Source organism: Suncus etruscus, chromosome 11, assembly GCF_024139225.1.
Source record: "Suncus etruscus isolate mSunEtr1 chromosome 11, mSunEtr1.pri.cur, whole genome shotgun sequence".
Taxonomy (NCBI): Eukaryota; Metazoa; Chordata; class Mammalia; order Eulipotyphla; family Soricidae; genus Suncus; species Suncus etruscus.
The window spans coordinates 1,419,897-1,443,479 of record NC_064858.1 but is presented as its reverse complement, the minus strand read 5'-3'; the positions used below and the strand labels follow the sequence as shown (position 1 = coordinate 1,443,479).

Genomic DNA, 23,583 nt, shown 5'->3' with positions numbered 1-23,583 from the left:
AGAGGGCACTGACTTTGCACACAGCCGATGCAGGTTTGATCCCCAGTATCCTCCAGGGTCCCCAGAACCCCCCCAGAAGGGACCCCTGGACACAGAGCCAGGAGTCAGCCCTGAGCACTGCTGGGCTTGACCTCCAAACCAAAGGCAGAGGGCCCAAGACTTGATTCGAATAAAGGAGGCACAAGAGCCCCCAGCAAACGGCTTTGCACTGGAGGGTTCCAAGTCTCAGCTGAGCTAGGGACATCCAAAAGGTGCCCGGAGCACTTTGGCAGCTCAGAGAGTGAGTGAGGCTTTGGCAGAGCACGGGAGGAACGGAGGGAGGAACGATGCTGCTGTCTTTTGTGGAAACTGGGTGCATTTTTGTTTTTTTTAATTTTTTTTTTATTTCGGGGGCCACACCCGGTGACGCTCAGGGGTTGCTCCTGGCTCTGTGCTCAGAAATCGCTCCTGGCAGGCTTGGGGGACCCTATGGGAGGTTGGGAACCGAACCAAGGTCTGACCTAGGTTAGCTGCATGCGAGGCAAATGCCCTACCGCTGTGCTATCTCTCCGGCCCCCAACCAGCTTTCTGGATCGTGACTGTGGGGGTGCTTTGAGTGAGACGCGGGTTCCACTGTTCACACCCCCGGGCTCTCCCTCCCACCAGACCCCCCTGGAGAGGGCGGCCACCAAATTCGGCAGAGAAGCCGGAGCAGGGGAAGGTGCCAGTACAGAAGCAGGTCAACCTCGGCAGGGACCAGACGACTCCTGAGGGCTGAACAAGGAGGGAAGGCCTGTTGGGCCCAGAATTGGGACTGAGAATTGGGAAGGGCCATCTCTTCCCTAGGGCTGAGAGAGGCCTGAGGACTCACCTCGCATGGCCATGGGCTTTTAAATAAATGCCGATCTAGGAAGAGGTCAAAATCGGGGACCCACAGAGTGGGGGAAAATCCCTCAGGTTGCACAGTTGGAGAGTCAAGAGTGGCCATGAGCCCTGACAGAGCGGGACAGCAAAGTGACGGGGGCAGCGAGTAGCTGGACTCAGGTCCCAACTTAGGTTTGATCCCCAGCATCCCATATGGTCCCCCAAAGCCTGCCAGAAGCGATTTCTGAGCGCAGACGCAGGAATAACCCCAGGTGTGACCGAAAACCAAAAACAAAACTAAATAAAAAGTTAACCGATAGGGTCGGAGCGACAGCACAGTTGGGAGGGCGCTTGGCGTGCACACAGCTGATGCGGCTTGACCCGGACATCCCATAAGGTCCCTTAGCCTCGCCAGGAGTGTCTCTGAGCAGAGAGCCAGGAGTAAGCCTTGGGCACTTGATCTAGTAAGCCTAGATCAAACCAGGTTGGCTGAGTGCAAGGCAAATACCCTTGACACCACGCTTTCCTTCTGGTCCCCTTGGAGTTGACTTTTTTGCATCTTGGTTCAGGACATTTTATTCTTTTGTTTTGTTTGTTTTGGGGCCACATCCATTGACGCTCAGGGGTCACTCCTGGCTATGCGCACAGAAATCGCTCCCGGCTTGTGGGGACCATATGGGACACCGCCGGGGGATTGAACTGAGGTCTGTCCTAGGCTAGAGCAGGTAAGGCAAATGCCTTACCTCTAGCGCCACTGCTCTGGCCCATTTTATTCATTTTTGATGGGTTTGGGACCACACCAGGCAGTGTTCAGGAGGGTACTCCTGGCTCTGCATTCAGGAATTATTCCTGACGGTGCATGGGGGACCATACAGGATGCTGGGGATAGAACCTGACCACATGCATGGCCAATGCCCTCCCCATTGTCCTATGGCTTGGGCCCTTATTCAGGTCATTTTAACAGCCAAGCCCTCCCTTCCCAGGACTTGGTGCCACACAGCTCCTGCCCACCTGCTTCCAGAGTAAACAGATTTCTAGAAAGCAAAAAGTTCGATGTAAGGAGTCCAGAGACACAGGAAGAGACATGCAGCCCTCAAGACTGTCCTGAGGGCCTCCCCTCCCCTTCTCTCTGTCTTTTCCTCTTCCCCTCCTTCTCCCCTCCCCATCTCTCTCTCCCTCCCTCTGCAATGTCCTTCTGTCCTATCTAACAGTCTCCTTCAATAAATTGGCTTTGCTCTGGCCCAAACACCTCTGCCTTTCCCACCTCACCACTCGGACCCAGGACCGAGGCAGAGTGAGTTCTTTCCCTTCAAGCACTGTTTCTCTCGGGGAAGATTGTGTTTGATATTTGGTTTTAGAGGAGATGTTTTGTTTGATATTTGGTTTCAGGAGGCACAGTCAGGACTGCAAGAAGCACCAGGGTAAGACACGGACTGCCATTGAGGGTGAAGAAATGGAGAAAGGGGAACACCCCCACACACCCACACACACCTCTCCTGCTGGTGGTCCCTGGGGCCAGAGAGAGATTGCTGTTCCATCCTCAGTGCTCCACAGATGGGGAAATCCCAAGAAGAGATTCTTCAGGCCTGCAGCGGGGCCTCCCAGCAGCTGTGGGAGATGAAGCTAGGCAAACACCCTCATTTATCTTCATTGCAGGCCTGGAAACCCGGAGGAGCTGAGTTAAACAGTCTTTGGGGGGAATCTAACTGCGGCGTTTAAGAGTCTGGAATTTTCTCTTCTTCAGTAGCAGCAGGGAGTTTTCAGTTAGCTGGCACATTTCACCCAGGAGGGGGGCATAGAAGCGGCTCCTCCTCCTCCCCCTCCTCTTCACTTCTTCTTCAGCGTGGTCCCTGGCACGAGAACTCAGGGTGCCCACCTCAGCTGTCAGCCCACGGCCACGCTCAGCTCTGTGGCCGGAGGGGGACCAGTTCAGTCCAAGAGATCAAGGGGCTGCTGTCTGGCTCTGGCTGCTGAAGTTCCTGGCTTCACTCTCTCCTCTCTTTCTTTCTTCCTCCTCCCCACTCCTTCTCATCTTCTTTTCTCCCTCCTCTTCTTCCTTCACTTCTTTCTCTTCTTTCTCCTCCTCCTCCTTTTCTTCTTCCTCTCTTCTTCCACCTCCTCCTCTGCTTCTTCCTCCTTCTTCCTTTTTTTTTTTTTTTTTCTTTCTTGGGTCATACCAGCAGCGTTCAGGGATTACTCCTGGCTCTGAGCTCAAGAAATCAAGAAATTGCAGGCTCGGGGGACCATATGGGATGCCGGAATTTGAACCATCATCTCTTAAATCAGCTGCATGCAAGGCAAATGCCCTACTGCTGTGCTGTATCTCTGGCCCCATTGACCTACAAATTTATGTTCAGACCTGTTTGAAAGTACTTACAAAGTACTGTTTTTTTTTTTTTTTTCTTTTTGGGCCACACCTGTGACACTCAGTGGTTACTCAGTGGTTACTCTGCACTCAGAAATTGCTCCTGGCTTGGGGATCCTGGGTCAGCCGTGTGCAAGGAAAATGCCCTACCACTGCGCCATTGCTCTGGCCTGTCTTATTTTTTCTTTTTGATGAAACAACAGTAAGTACATGATACCATTTTTTGGCCAGGTTTTTTTTTGTTTTTGTTTTTGTTTTTTGGGCCACACCCGGTAACACTCAGGGGTTACTCCTGGCTATGTGCTCAGAAGTTGCTCCTGGCTTGGGGGACCATATGGGACGCCGGGGGATCGAACCGAGGTCTGTCCAAGGCTAGCACAGGCAAGGCAGGCACCTTATCTCTAGCGTCACTGCCTGGCCCTTGGCCAGTTTTTTTAAATTTCACTACATTTAACTTTATTTATTTATTTTTGTTTTATTTTGTTTTGGGGCTATATCTGGTGGTGCTCAGGAGTTACTTCTGGCTTTACACTCACAAATCGCTCTTTGCAGTTCAGGGGGCCATATGGGATGCAGGGATTCAAACCACCATCAGTCTTAGGTTGGCTGTGTGCAAGACAAATGCCCTACTGCTGTGCTATCTCTCTGGCCTCCTCCTTCTTTTCCTTCTCTTCTTCTTTTCTTCCTCCTCTTCTTCACTTCTTCCTCTTCTTCCTCCTTCTCTCTCTCTCTCTCTCTCTCTCTCTCTCTCTCTCTCTCACCCTCTCTCTCCCTCTGCTTGGTTTCCAGACACTAACAGGACTTCTCTCACCCCAATAGTTTTGTGCAAACGTGGGGACAGGGGAGGAGAAGGGCAGCTTCAGGCCTGCCAGAGAGCCCGGAGCATTGGCAGGACAAGACACAGCAACCTTCAGGGCATTCCAAGGCAAAAACAGCATCTCTGAGGTGGAGTGTGAGCATGGCATGAGGCTGGGGTGCACAGGTAGGAAGAAAACACAGAGGATGCTGTGCCCTAGAAGCAGGCATCTAACAGCTGATTCCGAGATTTTATAAAAAACAGACAACCTGCCACCCTGAGTTTCAGCTGGGATGTCAGGGATTCGACTTGGATAGACCTGTACAAGTGGAGCACCTGACCCATTGTATGCTCGCTCTGGCCCCTGTGAATGTACCTTGAGACTCAGGTGTCATGTGCCTGTGCCCAGAGCAACAGAGAAAGAGGCCAGGAGAAGCCCCTTCTTTCTGCAGGAGGGGAGAGAGTGAAGGGGCAGAGAGGACCCGGAGAACATCCATCACCCCGTCAACAACCCCCTCAAATGTCACAGCCACCGACTCTCCTTGGGGAGAGAGCAAGAAGAACCGAGCCAAAGCCACATGGAATAGAAACCAACAGGGAATACTATAGTTTTTGCTCTCTAAGAAGCACCTGACCATCAGATGCACACAGTTTTTAGATGAGGAAAACAAAAAAAAAAATATTCAAAAGTAAATGGTGTACAAAAATATTGCATAAACTCTAACAAAATAATATTTCAACCATGTGAAGTGAACAGCAGTCAACATGACACTAAGAATCATTGTGACTGTCTCTCCTCCCCTGCACTCAGGCTTTAGAAGCACCAGGCTGCATTCGCTCCTTAAGACGCACTTTTTTTGTGGAGGGGGGGAGTGTGTCCTATGGTACAAAAAAAGATGGGAGGCAGCAGCTCCAGGGATGTAGGGAGGCTGGATGGGGACCAGTATGAGGGGAGGACAGTCATTCCCTCCAATACAGAGCTAATTGGGGCTGGAACGATCAGACACCAGGGAGGGTATTTGCCTTGCATGTGGTTGACCCAGGTTTGATGCCAGCACCCCAAAGGGTCTTCACACTTAGCCAGTTGTGATCCCTAAACTTAGAGCTGGTGGGAACCCCCTGAGGATTGCTAGTGTGACCCACAAAACTGGAAAAATTAGGGCCAGAGTGATAGCAGAGTGGCAGGGTGTTTGCCTTGTATGCAGCCAACCTGGGATGGACCTGGGTTCAGAGATCAGAGCCAGGAGGAGCCCCTGAGTGCCACCGGGTGCAAGGGGAAAAACAAACAAACCAAAAGCTAATGCAGAACTGGACTTAGCGTAGGTTTCAAACAACAACATGGAACTCCAGAAAAAAAGTGGCCCAGGACTTGGCTCGAACTTTAGCTAACATTGATTTGTGGCTTGGAGATTCTGAGCCAAGAGAGCAACGTAAAACTTGGTGATAGGGAAGAAATTTCCCTGGGGTTTCGCTCTGGCATGGGGGGGGGGGGGATCTCCCAACAGGCCACGGAGAATCCCCAGCAGGAAGGCGCTGAGCAGAGCCCCAAGATACAAACCCACAGGAAGCTGTGGCCAAGAGGTGAAAGCAGCAAGTTTAGCAGTTCATTGATTTTTTTGGGACCTGAGGTTAAGAAGCATCCATCAGGGACTGGGGCAATTATGACACAGCAGGGAGGGCACTCGCCTTGCACGTGGCTGACCGGGTTCAAACCTCAGCATCCCATAGGGTGCCCCGAGCCAGCCAGGAGCAGTTCCTGAGGTAGAGCCTGGAGTAAGTAACCTCTGAGCATCACAGGGTCAAAGGACCAAAAGACAAAAGAAAACAAAAGTGTTATTTATTTACTTATGTTCGTTTTTAGACTTTACCTGGCAGCCCTCAGTGGTCACTCCTAGCTCTGTGCTCAGATATTACTCTTGGCAGGCCCGGGATCTTGGGGATTGAACCTGGTTAGGCGTGCAAGGCAAATGGCCTACCGGCTGTGCTATCCCTCCAGCCTAAAAATGCTTTTCTGTTTTTTTTTGTTTTTGTTTTTGTTTTTGTTTTGGGCCACACCCGGCAATGCTCAGGGGTCACTCCTGGCTGTCTGCTCAGAAATAGCTCCTGGCAGGCACGGGGGACCATATGGGACACCGGGATTTGAACCAACCACCTTTGGTCCTGGATCAGCTGCTTGCAAGGCAAACGCCGCTGTGCTATCTCTCCAGGCCCTAAAATGCTTTTCTTTGTGTGTATGTGGGTGACACATCCTGCTCTATCAGGGCTGAGTCCTGGCTCAGTGCTCAGGGATCACTCTTGGTTAGGCACAGGGGCTACAGATAGTGCTAGGAATTGATTCAAAGTCAATCATGAATTGCCCCTAGTTCTATTGTCTGTTTTTTGATTTTTTAATCCAACCCTTTACTTTTTTCTTTTTTGGGGGGGGGGGGTCACAGCCAGCAGCACTCAGGGGTCATTCCTGGCTCTATGCTCAGAAATCGCTCCTTGCAGGTTCGGGGGACCATTTGGGATGCTGGGATTCGAATCACCATCCTTCTCCATGCAAAGCAAATGCCGTACTTCCATGCTATCTCTCTAGCCCCTCCTGCATCAAACTCTAAAAGAAAATAATGGCTGTGATATGGCCCAGGTAGCCCAGTCCTGGCTGATTTCTCTGGAATTCTCAGAAGGGGGTTGGGGGGGGGCAGATCCCCCTTGCCTGCATGAACTCCAGTAGCCCAGCGGCACGCCCTACACACTCACACAGAAACGGCCCAGCTCTGCCACTTAACCTTATGGTACTGCCAAGCCACCAAATTTGTCTTAGATCTCATAAATCCTGGCCTGCACAGATACATGGTTAATACTAGAAGATACTGATATCTCTCTGTATATATAAATTTTGGTTTTTTGGGGCCACACCCGGTGGTGCTCAGGAGTTCCTCCTGGCTCTGAGCTCAGAAATCGCTCCTGGCAGGCTCAGGGGACCATCTGGGATGCTGGGGATCGAATCGAATCTGGGTCCATCCCAGGTCGGCTGTGTGCAAGGCAAACGCACTACACTCAGAAATCGCTCCTGGCAGGCACGTGGGACCATATGAGATGCCATATGGGATTCGAACCACAGTCCTTCTGCATGCAAGGCAAACTCCCCACCTCCATGCCATCTCTCCGGCCCCAGTGGGGGTGGACTTCTATTCTCATTTTGATCATTTTGATCCCTTCCCCTCCTCTCCCCGGTGTCCCCAGACTCGGAGGACCCACATGGGACGGTCCCCGGCCTGCCACTCACCGGTCTGCTCCAGGGCGGCCATGGTGGCCTGCTCGATGAGGTCCCGCTCCACGAAGCTGCGGAAGTCCTCGCTGTACACGCTCAGGTCGGGCAGCTGGAAGGTGTAGACGGGCATCTCGAGCGGGAACTGCTCGCTGCGACACTCGCCCGCCACGTGGGAGCGTGCCAGGGACACGATGGCCGAGCTGGCGTGCGAGATGCCGCGGGACAGGCGCTTCTCTGCGGGGACAGCGGCGAGGGTGGCGCGGGCTGGCACACGCACATGTGAGTGACACGCACACCCACATGCCAAGGTGCGCGCACACCACCCAACGCAGACATAGGGACTTGGCAGGAACGCGTGCCACATGGACGCACACGTGTGACAACTGGTGACATATGGCCAAGTGCCACAGACACGCCTGACGCACATGTGCACGAGGCATGTGGGCGTGAGTGGGTGATCACACGCATGTCAGGGACATGCAAGCCGCACTGACAAAGGCTCCGTCTTGCCCATGAACACAGGCATGGGCATGCAGGACAGGTGAAGGGAGATGCCACCGATCACGCGTGCACTGGACGCCCAGCACATAGAGCCTGCGTTTCCCGCGTGGCATGCTGCCCTCACCCCTGCAGCCTGGGTGGCCTCCACCCTGCCCTTGCCATGGCAGGACAGGCAGGAAACCCCTCTGCAAAGGCCCAGATCGGTGCAGGGTGTCCCTGTGCCTCACCCTTGAGCCCCACAGACCTTGCAGCTCCCATCCCTGTGCCCCACACCCTGAACCCCACAACACTCCTCCTCACAACCTTCTACCTTGTATTCCTGTACCCCATTCCCTTGCCCCTCACCCCTGCATCTCACCCCTCCATTTCACCCCTTCCTCCTCACCCCTGTACCTCACCTCTCCATCCTCACCCCTCCATCCATCTGAACCCTCACCCTCCACCTTCACCCCTGCTCGGGCTTCTCTGCATGCGCGTACCCATCCATCGTGCCCACCTTGTGCGATGTCCTCTGGCCGGTGCGTGCCGGGCCGCTCGGCCTTGTGCGCGGGCTGCGGGGGCTCCCGGGGCTCCCGCTCGGGCGGCTTGGGGCACCGGCCCTCCCCGAACACCTGCGGCAGGCCGGCCGTGTGCACCTGGCGGAGCTGCTCATAGTCGCTCAGCGCGGCCGAGAGGTCCCAGTTCTTGCCTGCGGGCACAGAGCAGAGCACTGCAGCGGGAGCACCGGCCGGCCCCGCACGGACTGGCTTCCCCACCGAGGCCCTTCCCAGGCCGGGGTGGCCTGAGGCTGGAAGGAGAAACATGGTCTTGGGGTTTGTTTTCAGATGCTCCACGGCCAGTGTTGGGGGCTCACTCCCAAGTTCCTGGGGACCCACACCCAGGCCAGGGCGATTGCAGGCCTTCAACACGGCTTCCCGGACCTGATCCCCAGAACCCCGGAGCACCACCAGGAGTGGTTTGGGAGTACGGAGCTAGGAGGGACCCTTTGTGCAGGTGTGGCCCCAATTTTGCTCAACCCTCCCAAGCCACAGCATGACAGCACCCACTTCGAAACATGGGCTGTATGTATGTAGTCTGATAGCTCTGATCTGTCTGTCACTCTCTCTCCCCTCCATGGGGACACAGCTAGTGACCAAGCCCCACAGAAGACAAACTAACCAAAAAAAAAACCCTCCAAACCCCAGAAACCGTTCATGAGAAACATCAGACTTGCTTTTTGGCCTTTTGACGTTTTCTTCAAGCTGAGTGAATATGAGGGAATAGCCCAGCGGAGCTTTTCTCTGGGGAAAAAAATGGATCGAAAAGGACTTGACTAGGAAGGACAGGGACCCCCTCGCCTTGAGGAGGGGCCCGGTGGGGCCTGGGGGCGTTGGGGATGAGGCCTTGTTGGGGAGGGCCTGGAGTTGTTGCTAATGGTTGAGAAATTCCAACACTGTCCCCGTGGGCTAGACACTGGGCACTTGCTAGAAACAGAATGAGGAGGTCTCTTTTTTTTTTTTAATCTTTTTTTAATGTTTTTGGTTTTTCGGCCACACCCAGCGGTGCTCAGGGGTTACTCCTGGCTCAGTGCTCAGAACTCACTCCTGGCAGGTTCAGGGGACCATATGGATGCCGGAACCAAACCCAGGTTGGCCATGTGCAAGGCAAATGCCCTACCCGCTGTGCTATCTCTCGGGCCTTCTCTGCTTTCTTCTGACTTACCAGTTCATAAAGCAAGGTTTTTGACCTCGCAAAAAAGCCCCCCAAAGGCTTCAGCCATCAGCCAACTCTGCCCTCACCAATAGCTGAACCCCATTTCCAAGGTCTCTGGCTCCCCTCTTCCCTCCCTGGTCGCCACTTTTCTTGTTCTTGGAAATAATAAAACCATTCGTTTGGAGGTTGACAGTCGCATCCAGCAGTGATAGGCAGCATTGCTAGGCTTCATTCTTTGGGGACCTGCTTGTTGCTCCTGGTGGTGGTGGTGGAGATCAGGCAGTGCTGGAGACCGAGACCCACAGGAGAGGGGAGAAAACACGATGCTGGGGGCTCAGGGTGCTTGGGGGTGGGTCTTCACAGTCTCCCTATCCCAGAAGTGGCCTTTCTCCGACGCAGCTGCCACTTTGCTTCCTGCCTGGGGACTGCCGTGGGGGCGTCTCTTCCATGTTCACAGGTTGGGAAGTGACGTTGAGAGTAATAAGTGGAATAGTGGGATGACCTCATGCCCTGAAATTAGGGTGTTGATCAAGCTCTCCCTTTCCTTGCACAGGGAACCTCAGAAGGTAGCAAAGCCAATTGGGTCCTTAGCGGTGCCCAGAGTTAGATCCCGCAGTACTTAGTTGTGGTCTACAAGATCTTACCCAGGTGGACATGAGGCTTGAGTGTGGAGCCCCAAAGTATCTCCCTGTTGGACCAGAGAGCACAGGGTGGGTCTGTTCTTTTTATATATTAAAAACAAAACAAAACAAAACAATGGTCTGGAAAGAAGGTGGTTTGAAGAAAAATCTTGTCTATTTTACCTGACCTGGTTTCAATAATTTCAGAATCACACAGAAATAGGAGACAGAAGGAGTTTACTCATACGCCGATGAAAAAAATGCTTTCTTAGGGGCTGGAGCGATAGCAGTGGTCGGGCATTTGCCTTGCACACGGCCAGCCCAGGACGGATCCCAGTTTGACCCCTGGCATTCCATATGGTCCCCTGAGCCTGCCAGGAATGATTTCTGAGTGCAGAGCCAGTAGGAACCCCTGACCGTTGCCGGATGTGGCCCCCAAAACAAAAATAAAATAATGATGATGATGGTAATAATAATAATAATAATAATAATAATAGGAAGCTTTTCTAGGGGGTAGGAGAGCACCGGGGAGGCCAGGACAAATTCAGGTGTGGTGCCTGGCCAGCAAAGGACCAAATGACGGAGCATCAAGACAGTTGAGGAATGCCTGAAGCCCTGAGTCGGTCTTAAGCCAGCAAATTTCTTATGTACTTTCCATGTACTTAGGCCAAGGCTTTTCCCTTCCATTTCCCCCATATTTTGCTGGGTCTATGCAAACAACAATTGCCACCCACACAACCCACAAAAAGTTTTTACTTTTTTTTTGTTAAAACTCTCATGCTTTAAAAAAAAAAGTAAGATCTTACTAAACTTTCTGTTAATGCATTAATGAGTTCATTGGTGATTCAATAATTTTCAAAAATATACTTGTTACTGAACATTTTCTTTTTTCTTTCTTTCTTCTTTTTTTTTTTTTTGGTTTTTGGGCCACACCCGTTTGACGCTCAGGAGTTACTCCTGGCTATGCGCTCAGAAATTGCCCCTGGCTTGGGGGGACCATATGGGACGCCGGGGGATCGAACCGAGGTCCGTCCTACGCTAGCGCTTGCAAGGCAGACACCTTACCTCTAGTGCCACCTTCCCAGCCCCGTTACTGAACATTTTCTTTCCTTTCTCTCCCATATCTTTAGTTTTTCTTTCAAATTTCTATTTTTTTTTTTAAATCATGTTGCTTTTGGTCTTCCTGAAACAATTGTATTATGATCAGTTATGTCAACTATGTGATGCATTTTCATCAATAAATAAAAATGTTAAATTAAAAAAAGACAGTTCGGGAAGACAGGGCCGCTGTTTGCAAAGGCCCCCTGGAACAAAATCCCTGCAAACCCGTCCCAGGAAGGAAACTGGCTCTTCTGTCCGTCCTTCCATCACCTGCAGTGGCCCTGGGCCCAGGAGGGGCCGTTCTCCCCCATGTCCACCAGGGGGAGGCAGAGAGCCCAACAGGCCCGACAGCACAGCGCCCCCCGGAGGTCCACACGAAAAAGACTCAAGACGCACCAGAAGAGAAAGAAAACAATCCAGAAGAGAAAGAAAACCATCCCGTTTGTAATTGCAGCAGAAACCCAAAGTGGGCTGTTCTTTTTTTTATAACTAAAACCCACCCGTGAACATGTTTGTAATCATGGTGCTTAAATAAAGATATTTAAAAAATAAAAAAAACCCAAATTGCAACAAACAGAAAACAAATGGTCCAAATAAATTTAAAAATATAAAAATCCAACCCAACCCAACCCAACTCCACACACACAGTGTGGAGGAATAAACTTCGATATGCAGGCTGTCTAAGAAGCAGGGAGGTCTCCAGGAAGAATTTCCTCGAATGCCTCAGCTTGAAAAGACTTACACTTGCCTCTCATTCTTCTTAAGCGAATTTATACATTTATTGGCATCTCTTTTTAATTTTTCTTTTGGTATTATTCTGTTTTGTTTTGGCTATATCCAGCTGTGCACAGGGTAATTCCTGGCTTTGCATTCAGAAACCACTCCAGTGGGCTTGGGGAACCCTAAGGTATACTAGAGATTGAATTTTGTTGAACATATGCAAGGCAAAGACCCTCCCTGCTACACTATTGCTCCACACTCCTGCTTCCAATTTAGTTTTTTATTCTTTTAAATTAAATTACATTTTTTAATTTAAGAATTTTATTTATTTAGATTTTGGGGCCACACCTGGAAGCACTCAGGGGTAACTCCTGGCTCTGCACTCAGAAATTGCTCCTGGCAGGTTCGGGGGACCATATGGGATGCTGGGGATTAAGCTCGGGCCTGTCCTGGGTCAGCCGCATGCAAGGCAAATACCCTACCACTGTTTATCTCTCCGGCCCCCAATTTTTTTTTAGAGGAAAAGCATGAATAGATTTATCTCTTCCTGAAAAGAAATGAGCTGATGTCCATGTTTGTTTAGAGAACAAAAGGACCAGACTGCAAGCACCCCGAAACACAGGGGGGTCTAGAAAGAGGGTGGGATGGAGCTAGATGTCATTGGCCCAGTATCTGGTCCGTAGCCCATCGGATGAAATGAGGGAGTGGGAGGACCAGGTTGTAGAGATGCTCAAAGATGGGGTGACACTCCAGAATGAGGCCTCCTGGCCTCTTGATTCCTTTGAACTGGGGAAGCTCCTGAGACACAACTCAGCTGTGACTCCCTGATTCCTCCAGAAAGGGCTGGGTATGATATGGGACAATGCAATCTGTGTGTGTGCACAGATGATCATGTTAAACATATATATATATACACACACAGTGTATTTTTCTCGGAAACCAATTAATAAAAATAAAAAAAAGAACACAACTCAGAAAACATGCAAAGAACGTGAGTTGCAAGGAATGATGGAAGCATGCAATTTTCTGCGACTTGGATGGCACTGGAGATCATGGTAAGTCAGTCAGAAGAAGGACACATACTGGGTGGTCTCCCTTATCTGTGGAAGAAAGAATAACAGGGTGAGGAAGTGTAAGGCAGGAAGAGGGTACTGGATCACCTGGATCAGAGAAAAGAGGTCAGGGAAGGAAAGAAATCGAGGGGGAAAGGAAGAGCAGATGGCTGGGAGGTAACAAGGGCTAGAAGCCAGGCCACCAGGAAAACTGTGGGTGCTGACTATGGTACTTAGGAACCGCACAACCAACTACACTGGAAACAGGAGATTCAAACTATAAGAACCAAACTGAAAAATATTCCTGTTGGGGGCACAGCAAAGAAGGCACTTACTTCGTATGTAGCCTGGCCCCTCAGATGGCCCCCCTAACCCTGGATAGAAGATTTCTGAGCACAGAGCCAGGAGTAATCCCTGAGCACTGTCAGGTGTGGGGCGGGAGGGCACCAAGGAACACCGGTGGATGGAAGTCGACACTGGTGGTAGGACTGGTGTTGCTTGAAACTCTATTGTGGACATTTTTTTTTGTACACCCAGTGACACTCAGGGGTTACTCCTGGCTATGCGCTCAGAAATCACTCCTGGCTTGGGGGACCATATGGGATGTCGGGGGCGGAACCACTGTCTGTCCTAGGCTAGCACCAGCAAGGCAGATGCCTTATGCTCTGTACCACTGCTCCAGCACCTATTATGGACATTTTTGTCCATCATGGTGCTTCAGTAAAAAAACATATTTTCAAAAGAAAAATGAGAAGTCATGGAAAAGTTTACAAATGGGTCCTGGGTCCACAAAAAGATGTGTTGTTTTATTCATGAGGGAAGTAAAAACAAAAAAGTTTTACACATTGATGTCCTTGCAGCTACAGAACTCCGTGTCACTGTGTTTATGGGGAAAGATTTACACGAGGGAATATCACACAGTCCAGAAAAAAGAGACTTTGGGATGTTGGTGACATCTTAGGTGTGTGCTTTGAGGGTATTGATCTAAGAGAAATAAGCCTGAGTAAGACAGATACTGTCTGTGATCTCCTGCAAGTGTAGTATCTAATACGGGACATGGGACACAGAATGGACAGATAATGTGCCAGGGATTGGGGAGGTCGGGAGGGAAAACCATTCAAGAGATATCAATGTCTGGTTACAAGATAAACAGCTTGGGGGACCATACAAAAACAAGATAGGGTGGAAAACGAAGTGAAAAGCAAACAAAGAGCAGTGATAGAAAAACAGGAGTCAGACAAGTGAGTTGTCTGTCAGACACATATGTGAAGGAACCGTGACTCAATGTTAGAACTTTTCGGCAAGACAAAAGGACTGAGTGGAAACTGGAACTGGAAAACAGAAGAGACCAGCCAGAGAAGTCAGTGGGAGGCCAAAGGGCTGAACTGGTTCTCACAAAAGAGAGCACAGAAGCTGGAAAGCAGGTGAGAGGCAAGGCTGTGACCTGCTTTAATCTCGCAGGGCAGGCAGAGGCGCATGTGAAAGCGGTGTCTAGAGAGAGATGAAACAAGGTGCTCAAGAACACAAGTCCAGAGGGAGAAGCAAAGATGCCAAGCCTGTGCAGCTGATTCCCAGAAAGGGAGGCCAGAGGGAAGGGCTGGGAAATTTTGGAAGAGGCAAAGACTGACCATTAGCTAGGAAGAAGAGGATAGGCAAGTCCCAGATTTAAAGGAGGTAGGACACATCCAGGAGGGTGGGCAGGATGTGAGGACAGTCATATAGAGACATTATAATAAAGTTGCTGAAAACCCAAGAAGACACACAAAAAATTGGAAGCAGGAAACAGAGGGAGAAAACAAAACAAAACAAGACATATTACCTTACAGTGATCAATAAGGGACCTGACAGCTGACTTCTCAATGAAACAATGAAGGTCAGAAGAAGATGGAATGTCGTCAAGGCGCTGAAAGAAAATAAACACGTCCAGAGTCTCAGATCTCATCAACATCGTCCTTCTGGAGTAACAGCAAATTTGAAAACACAACAAGACAGAATCCAAGAGCGGGTGTCGACGTGGATCACTCTATGGCAAAGACTCAACGGTGCTGTTCTGGACAGTGGTTCTGGGATGGTGCAAAGAACCAGACGTGAAACGTTTCTTGATTTGTAGATGCTCCAGTGAGTAGTACTGATGCCATCGGAAAAGCATTTATTTCCAGAATTCAAGTGGAATCAGCTCATGGCAAAATGCAAGATCATGGGCAAGAGGAAATACAGGGACAGAAGCTTTAAGATCCTGGGGCCACCAGAGGTTTCGTTAAAAGTGTAGATTTAAGGAGTCCTTGTCGAAAGTACACGTCAAAGTCTCAGCAGTAACTAGCTTGCAAAAGTGTATCACTTATGCCAAACATGACGGAATCCAGAACTCTGGTAAGCATGACCCATATTTCTTCAAAGATCATGAGAAACCAGGAAATGTGACCCAGCAAAGCATCACAGTTCATTTTCTAGGACCTAATCCCCAATACATGGAAAGACCTGTAAGTTACCCCCCAAATCTTTCCAGGGCCAGAGCGATAGTACAGCAGGGAGGCACTTACCTTACACATGGCCAACCTGAGTTCAATCCTCAGCATCCCATATAGGTCCTGCCCACCTTACCTCCCAGCATCGCTGAGTGTGGTCCCCAAACACACACACACACACACACACACACACACACACACACACACACACACACACACACACACACACACTCCAACCAACCAATCAACCAACCAACCAAAAAAACCCCAACCAAATAATTCAACGTTTGTTGGTTTGTTTTTGGACCACACCCAGGATTTTCAGATCTTCCTCCTGATTCTGTGCTCTGGTGGGGCTTGGGGACCATATGGGGTGTTGAGGATGGAACCTGGGTCAGCTATGTGCAAAGAAATTCCCTCTCCATTGTTTTACCACTCCAGCCACTCCAAGTGTTTTAAGGAAGTTCAAGGAGACACACGAACATGCAGAAAGACAATGAACATTATCAGGCAATCCAAGCTCCTCACTAAAGAAAATCATCAGCTTACAAAAGGAAAAGTCACAGAAAAAAATCACAATAAGCCTACAAAACAGCTAGAAAAACATTGGTGTGATAGCAATAGTCAGTCATTTCCTATCAATAATGACGAAACGTAAATGGATTGAATTCTCTCACCCAAAAGTGTCTGATTAAAAATAAAATCCAGGGACTGGAGTGATAGTAGAGCAGGCAGAGCATTTGTCTTGCACACAGCCCAGCCCACCAGGGTTCAATCCCTGGCATCCCATATAGTCCCCTGCTGGAGTAATTCCTGAGTACAGAGCCAGGAGTAGCCCCTGAGTACCACAGAATGTTTCCTCCAAACAAAAGCCATTACCGAAATCAAAAAACAAAGCCGTATAAAGATAGAAACAAGAAACTATTTCAGCTTCCAGGATATACTTAGGCTCAAAAGTAGAGAAGGAAAAAGTGTGAATGAAATCAAGAGGGCAGGTACCTACATGTGACACGAGACAAACAGAGCATGAAAGATCATTCACTGACATGAGAAAATAGAGACTTAAGCCCAAAAGGTAATTAGAGATAGAGGGCTATTATACAATGATGAAAAGATTGAAAAACTACAGCAATCATAAAAAGATATGCATCTAGCATTCTTACCCCCAAATTAATGAAAAGTATGAACATATGTGGTTGGAGAAACAGACAAAATTTAATAATGGCAGGGTCAGTCCATTTATCATTTACACAGAAGTTAAAAAGGAAACAACAGACTAGAACTATATTCACAAACAAAAGAATAAGAGGCATCAATGATCATCTCATTCAACAACAGCAGAAAAGACATTCTTTCCCTCAAGGCCACACAAAACGTTCTCCAGGACAAGTCATGAGGCAGTCATATAGTAATGTTAATAAAATGTTAACAAAACTAAAAAGATTGGGGTTGGAGCGATAGTACAGTGGGCAAAGTGTTTTACTTACACTTACAGGTTTGATTCCTGGCATCTCAAATAGTGGCCTGAGCCTGCCAGGAGTGATTCTTGAATGCAGAGCTAGGAGTCAGCTCTGAACACCATGGGGTTTGGCCCAGTTCCCAAGCCCCCCTCAAAAAGCCACAGGAAGAAAATTAACATCACACCAAATTATCTTTGCCAACCATAATGGCAGGAAACTAAAAATCAACAGGAGGAAATCTGGAAAACTGACAAATACATAGAAATAGAAGTGCAGAGGCCTCTCAAGAATGAATCGTGATCAAAGGGATTCGAGGGAGCTCGACAGACTGGTCACTAGTCAGGCTGTTGAATACGTAATCAAAATTTCCCAACAATGAAAAGCCCAGAGCCAGTTGATTTCACTTGTGAATTCTCCTGAAAATGTAAAGAAAACCCACGTCACCCCCTTGGAAGCTCTTCCCAGTGTTGGAAACAAGCCTAGAGCCCAGGAGACCAGCACAAACCTGATATCACACTCAGCTCAGGGCAACCCTGGAGCTGAATGCAGTGACAGTCTGATGCGAACCATTTCAACAAAAATCCCAGCGCCTCAAGAATTGTGATGCATTGATGAAAATTTCCAAGTTTGGACCAGTAAGAAACCAATAGTTCCATGGAACAGGTCAGACATCAAAATAGTAATAAAACGTCTTCCTCGGAACAAAGGCCCAGGACCAGATAGCTTCATCAGTGAATTCCACAAACCTTTCAGAGAAATAGTATAGTAGGCAGCACTCTTGCCATGCATGCGTCCACCCTGTGTTCAATCCCTGGCACTACCAAGAGTAATTACTGAGCATGGTGCCACAACTTTTAACTCCAGGAATAATCACTAGGTGTGTGGTCTAAAAGCAAGCAAGTAGCAAGCAAACAAAACAAAACAAAAACCAAAATAAAATGTAAAAAACTCCAAAGCCTTTAGAGAAGAGACAACACCTTGTTCAAAAACATCTTGAAAATCAAAGATAGGAATGACCCCCCCCAAAAAAAATACATTCCACAATGCCAATAAAAGTCACATAAAATAGAACATTGCAGGTTGGTATCTTTGATTAACAGAGCCAGACAAAAAGGATCTCTATCTGACGATCAAAATCATGGATGCAATCTTGGGTTCCCCATGACACATGAAGAGAATCATTCACCAGGATCCAGTGGGTTCATTCCAGGGATGAAGAAAGACACGTGACTTGGCCACAGAACCAAGCCACTGACTTGTAGTTTTTGGAACCATTTGCAACAGGAAGTTGGTCACTAAGTCCCACAGTCATCAAGAAATCCACTTTTTGTTGTTGTTGTTGCTGTTGTTGTTTTTGGATTACACCCTGCTGCGCTCAGGGGTTCCTCCTGGCTCTGTACTCAGAAATCGCTCCTGGCAGGCACAGGGGACCATATGGGATGCTGGGATTCGAACCACCGTCCGTTCTGGATCGGCTGTGTGCAAGGCAAATGCCCCACCGCTCTGCTATCTCTCTGGTCCCTAGAAATTCTCTCTTTTAAGGCCAGAGAGATAGGACAGCAGGTAGGGGCCTCCCTTGCAAGCAGGCCACCCTGGGCTTAATCCCTAGCATCCCCTCTGATCCATCGAACCCTGGAAGGAATGATATCTGAGCATAGAGTAAGTAAAAAAAAAAATTCTCCCCATACATGTACTTGTCCTGGATCATTGCATGGACTCCCTCCCCACCCCCCCAACACCCTGTGGAAGATTTTAACTCTAGTGAAACTAGAGTCAAATTTGAGAAAAGGACCAAAACTAGATTTGAAATCTTCAGCGGAACAAATTCTTCAATGCACTTGACGGATAAATCCAGCACATTCCATGGAGGCAAATGGTATTTGCTCGAAAAGCTGATGGAGGCATTTAGCTTTTTGGGATGCAGCTGGGGGTTCCCAAGAGATCTGTGAGTCCCCAACTGGGCTGGAAGCTGAAAGGTCTGAGCACTAGCCACTGAGCATCTACCAGCTGCACATTTCCCCGGTTGAAAGTGAATTACTGGGGCTGGAGCGATAGCACAGTGGGCAGGGCATTTGCGGCTGACCCGGGTTTGGTCCCTGGCATTTCACAGGGTCAACTGAGTGCCACCAGGAATAACCCCAGAGCACAGAGCCAGGAGTAACTCCTGAGCACAGCTGGGTATGATCCAAAACACTAAAAAAAAAAAAAAGAAAAGAAAAGAAAAGTGGATCATATATTTTACTACTAGGTTTTTCTGTTATCCTACAAAACAATGGCTAAAAGCTATTTTTCTTCCTGTTCAGAGACAAGAACTGAGTACACATGTTTTATATATATCCCAGCCTCAAATAACTATTGGTATATTTGGGCTAAGTCTCAATGCCAAGTCTGATACTGGTTTTAGGCACACCATGAGGGAACTAGAGTTGGCTGCATGCAAGGCAAGAAAACTTTAACCTCTGCCCTTCTGCCATCAGAAGGAAAACCCCAATTCCCTTTCAGGCAGTGAGTTCAGAATAAGAGAAAATGATCTGGCTGCCACCCCATTTTTTACTGGTCTGCAATGTGTGAGTCCCAGTGCCAAGGGCTGTTAGCTTGGGGGGTTGTTCCTCCTGCCTCGAGGTGCTGGAGTGGGTGGGGAGGGGAGGAGGGGCGCTTACCCTCCAGTAGGTCTCTGGCCAGACCAGGTTCTGCCCCCGTGGACCGAACAAAGTCTGACAGGACTGCATCCATATCAACAGTCATGGGCTCATGTAGAAGGGCCGCCCAGCACTCGGCCGAGGTGGGGTTTGGAAGCAGGCTAGACACCATCCATCTGTAGGCAGGAGACACGGAGACACAGAGACAGAGAGGGAGAGAGAGGGAGAAAGGGAGAGGGGGCAGAGAGAGATAGATCTTAACAAGGTTTGGGACAAGGCCTGAGTATGAATGCCAGTGTCAAACATAACCTGATGGCATTTCCTTCTTTCCTCTACTCCTTCCTTCCCTCCCACTTCACTCCTTCCTTCATGATGCCCTAATTCCCTTCCTTCCACCCTCCATCCTGCCTTCTCTCCTTCCCTCCTTCCTTCCTTCCTTCTCTCCTTCCTTCCTTCCTTCCTTCCTTCTCTCCTTCCTTCCTTCCTTCCTTCCTTCCTTCCTTCCTTCCTTCCTTCCTTCCTTCCTTCCTTCCTTCCTTCCTTCCTTCCTTCCTTCCTTCCTTCTCTCCTTCCTTCCTTCCCTCCTTCCCTCTTTCCTCCTTCCTCCTTCCCACCCTCCCTCTTTCCGACCTTCCTTCCTTCTTCCATTCCCTTTCCTTCCCTGCACCTCATTTTTTGGTACCTGGGCCACGGTTGGCTGTGGTTGAGGCTTACTCCAGGCTCTGCTCTTTGGGGCTACTCCTACTGGGTTCAGGGGAAACTATGCAGTGCCAGGGATCAAGCCTGGGTGAGCTGTATGCAAGGCAAGCACCTTCCCTGATGCCTTTTCTGGCCTGGCACTTACCTCCATGCGATTCCCGATATCCCCAATCCTCTTCCAAGGTACCTGGATGTGGGGCCTTTTTCTAACTTTTACCTGTGTCCTTTCAGTACCCACCAAAGAGTGGCAGTGGCTGTGGGCTAGGTCTGCTCCACCATCTTAATTTTTTAAAATATATTTATTTTTTTGTTTGTTTGATTTTGGACCACTCAGCAGCGCTCAGGAGTTACTCCTGGCTCTGCATTCAGAAATCGCTCCTGGCAGGCTCAGAAGACTATAAGGAATGCCAGGAATTGAACCTGGGTCCTTCCTGAGTTGACTGTGTGCAAGGCAAATGCCCTACTGGCCCTGATCCACCATCTTTAAGAATGATTTTCTTTTCTTTTTTTCTTTCTTGTTTTGATGGCAGCACCGTGAGCCCCAATGCCGCTCATGACAGCTTCTTGCTTTGTCAACTGACCAGTCATGCGGCCTCACTACTGACACACCCACCATGGCCTTTGCGTGCAGTGCCATCATCTATCTAGTTCAAAGGATCCCCACATTTCCACTCCCTGGAACTTTCTAGAAACTGCTGTGCCTATTGGGGCAGGTGAGGTGAAACTGAATGAGCAGAGTCGGCGGATCATGCTCTGGGAAGGCCTTTCATCCCACACCACCCTCTGTTCCTTATCTTGGGGAGAAGTTTAGGGACTTGTGCCATGTTATGTAGTCTCCCTGGACGAGTGAGCGAGCGAGAGAGACAGAGAGAGACAGACAGACAGACAGACAGAGACAGAAAGAGCAAGAGAGAGAGAACAGAGGCTCAGGCGGGGGTGGGTGGGAAGCCCCATGGTGTCAGGCCCTCACTGTCCTGACCCCCGGACTCCGTGGGGTCTGTGACCTTTGGCCAGTGTGAGCAGAAAGAAAAGATGGAAATGACCTGACCTGGTGTAGGTGGAACCAGTTAGGAAAAGGATTTCTTCCTCTCTCCGAGACGGAAGTTCTGCCCTGAGCGTGTCTTCTTTGGTCGTTTGCACCTGCTGGAAAGGAGAATCAGTCATCTCCTGAGCTGGGCATGAGGTGGCATCCTCTGGAGTGCAGGTCAGGGGCACCGGCCCTCCTTGGCTTTCCTAAGGCCCAGGAGGCCTGCCCCAACCCCCATCATGTTAGCAGGTGCTTTTCTGCCCTTGCACGTTTGATAACTACTCTAAGGAGGGAAGGATGAATTCAAACGCCAGCTACAGGGGGGGTGGCAAATCTACCCAACCTTCCCCCCCAGCTAGGAATGGCCCATTTCCCCAGCAAAGACACATTATCATCAGATAATAATAATAATAATAATAATAATAATTCATCAGATGAAAGAATATGAGTCCAAACTGAGAAAGAAAAGGTCTCTTGTGTGCTCTAGGGCCTTAATTTCATCTGTCTTCTTCTTTTTTGGCTTTCATGCCACACTCGGCAGTGAGCAGGGCTTATTCCTGGCTCTGTGCTAAGGGATCACTTCTGGTGGTGCTCAGGGGAGCATCCGGGTTGGCAGGAATTGAACTAGGGTTAGCTGCGTGTAAAGCAAACACTCACCACTGTGCTACTGCTCTAGAATACATCTTTACTCTGTTTGTGGGTCACACCCGGTGGCACTTGGGGGTTGCTCCTGGCTCAGTTCTCAGAAATCACTCCTGGCAGACTAGGGGGACCCTATGAGATGGTGAGAATTGAACCGGGTCCGTCTTAGGTTGGCTGCGTGCAAGGCAAATGCCCTGCCGCTGTGCTATCGCTCTGGCCCTAAAATACTTCTTTAATGAGAAACTTCCATCAGACTATCTGCTCTAATATAGCGAAAGAATCTTTCCTCCTTTCTGCTTCTTGACTTGTGACTTAGCCGCCAGGATTGGCTCACTGGTGTCCTCCAAAGACAAGGAGGCCCTTTTCTCTTCTTCCTAAGGCACCCTTGGTATATGGATACCCTGTTTGAAGCTCAGAGCATTCCTGTTTGGGGATCGTGGGCCGGCCTCCTCGGTGCCTCATGGAAATGATGAAGGATGGAATTAAGGCTGATTAAAAGAGGAATAAGAAGATGCTGCAAAGATCCTGGCTTCCGGTGCTCTACCGAATCCTTTCTTGATCCGGAGGCTAGATCTAGTCGGCATAGGGTCTGGGGAGACCCCAGGTCGAAGTCCTTCTCTCTAGCTTAGGGGTGCTGGGAGCCTTGGTAGGCCCCCAGCCATCCCCTCTCCTGCCCCCGGCCTCCAGGCCTTCCCTGGGTGCCAGCCCAGGCGGCTAGAAAAGGTGGGTCCTAACTTGGGGGGTGCTAAGAGCTGCTCGGTTTCACTATGGCAGTCTCTGGCAATTTCTTACCAGCCCCCGCGTGCACAGAATATAATAGTATCCTTAAGTTATGTTTGATGTATGCAGAATGTTCATCTTGTATTCTGCCCTTTCGCACACCCCTGTAAAGCTCATTTTCACTCCTTAACTTGCTCACCCCCAAACATCAGTACCCCCCATTTACCCTTTTTAACTTCAATACTGCACAGTCCTAATCATAGACCAAAGTGGTGCACTGGATTTAACAACTCCCAACTATTTCAGAAGACATATAATGGACACGTATGGCTTTTGAATATTTTATGTCTATTTTCTTTGACAGCTATAACTCTTACTAAATATTCTCTTATACACTGACGATTTTCCTCACTTTTTATCTTTTCTTCTCTTTATGAGCTGTTCAATGAGGAATTTTGGTGAAAGAGTCCCTCAGTTAATGCTTATGTTTGAACAAAGTCACGGGGATTGTTGGCCTTGTTCTTGAGGAACCCATATGGGCTGATAACGCCACGTGGCATTGTTCCTTGTTTGCATAGGCACATTAAAATGGGAAAATACAATACATACAAATAAGTTCTTATCTAATAGAGATTGGAACACACAATCCTTGTAGTACAATGGGACCTTACACCCTGAACATTGACATAATGACCTGGCACAGGCCTCAGAAGATGGGCATTCTCCATTCACTCCTGAACCAGGGAAGCTATCTACAAAACATCCAAGATCGGTTATAACATCACCAGGAAGTGATCCTCTACCAGGGAAGACCCTACCGCTGCTCTGACATTGACCTGCTCAAAAGAGACTTAACACTAAGCTGACTTGACAACAACGACCTGCTTAAAGGACAGGGCTCTCTGCGTTGCCCTTTAATTGTGAGGTGAAACCAGAGGATGCTCCACACCATCCTGACTTCAATGTAGGATATGCAGAAACATGA

General features: G+C 49.2%; 2 protein-coding genes across 2 annotated transcripts in view; both read right to left on the bottom strand.

Annotated features, from left to right (window-relative positions):
• Positions 1 to 23,583, bottom strand: part of MAGEL2 (MAGE family member L2) — a 548,609-nt gene that overhangs the window by 45,307 nt on the left and 479,719 nt on the right. The window lies entirely within an intron of this gene.
• The window catches only part of OTUD7A (OTU deubiquitinase 7A), a 42,565-nt gene that overhangs the window by 16,096 nt on the left and 2,886 nt on the right, over positions 1 to 23,583 (bottom strand). Inside the window, exons 2-5 of the mRNA XM_049782668.1 lie at positions 21,258 to 21,352; positions 19,532 to 19,686; positions 8,258 to 8,449; positions 7,276 to 7,494 (exon numbers count right to left, since the gene is read on the bottom strand). Of these exons, the coding sequence (XP_049638625.1) occupies positions 7,276 to 7,494; positions 8,258 to 8,449; positions 19,532 to 19,682 (562 nt within the window). The 5' untranslated portion in view covers positions 19,683 to 19,686; positions 21,258 to 21,352. The remainder of the gene's footprint in view (positions 1 to 7,275; positions 7,495 to 8,257; positions 8,450 to 19,531; positions 19,687 to 21,257; positions 21,353 to 23,583) is intronic.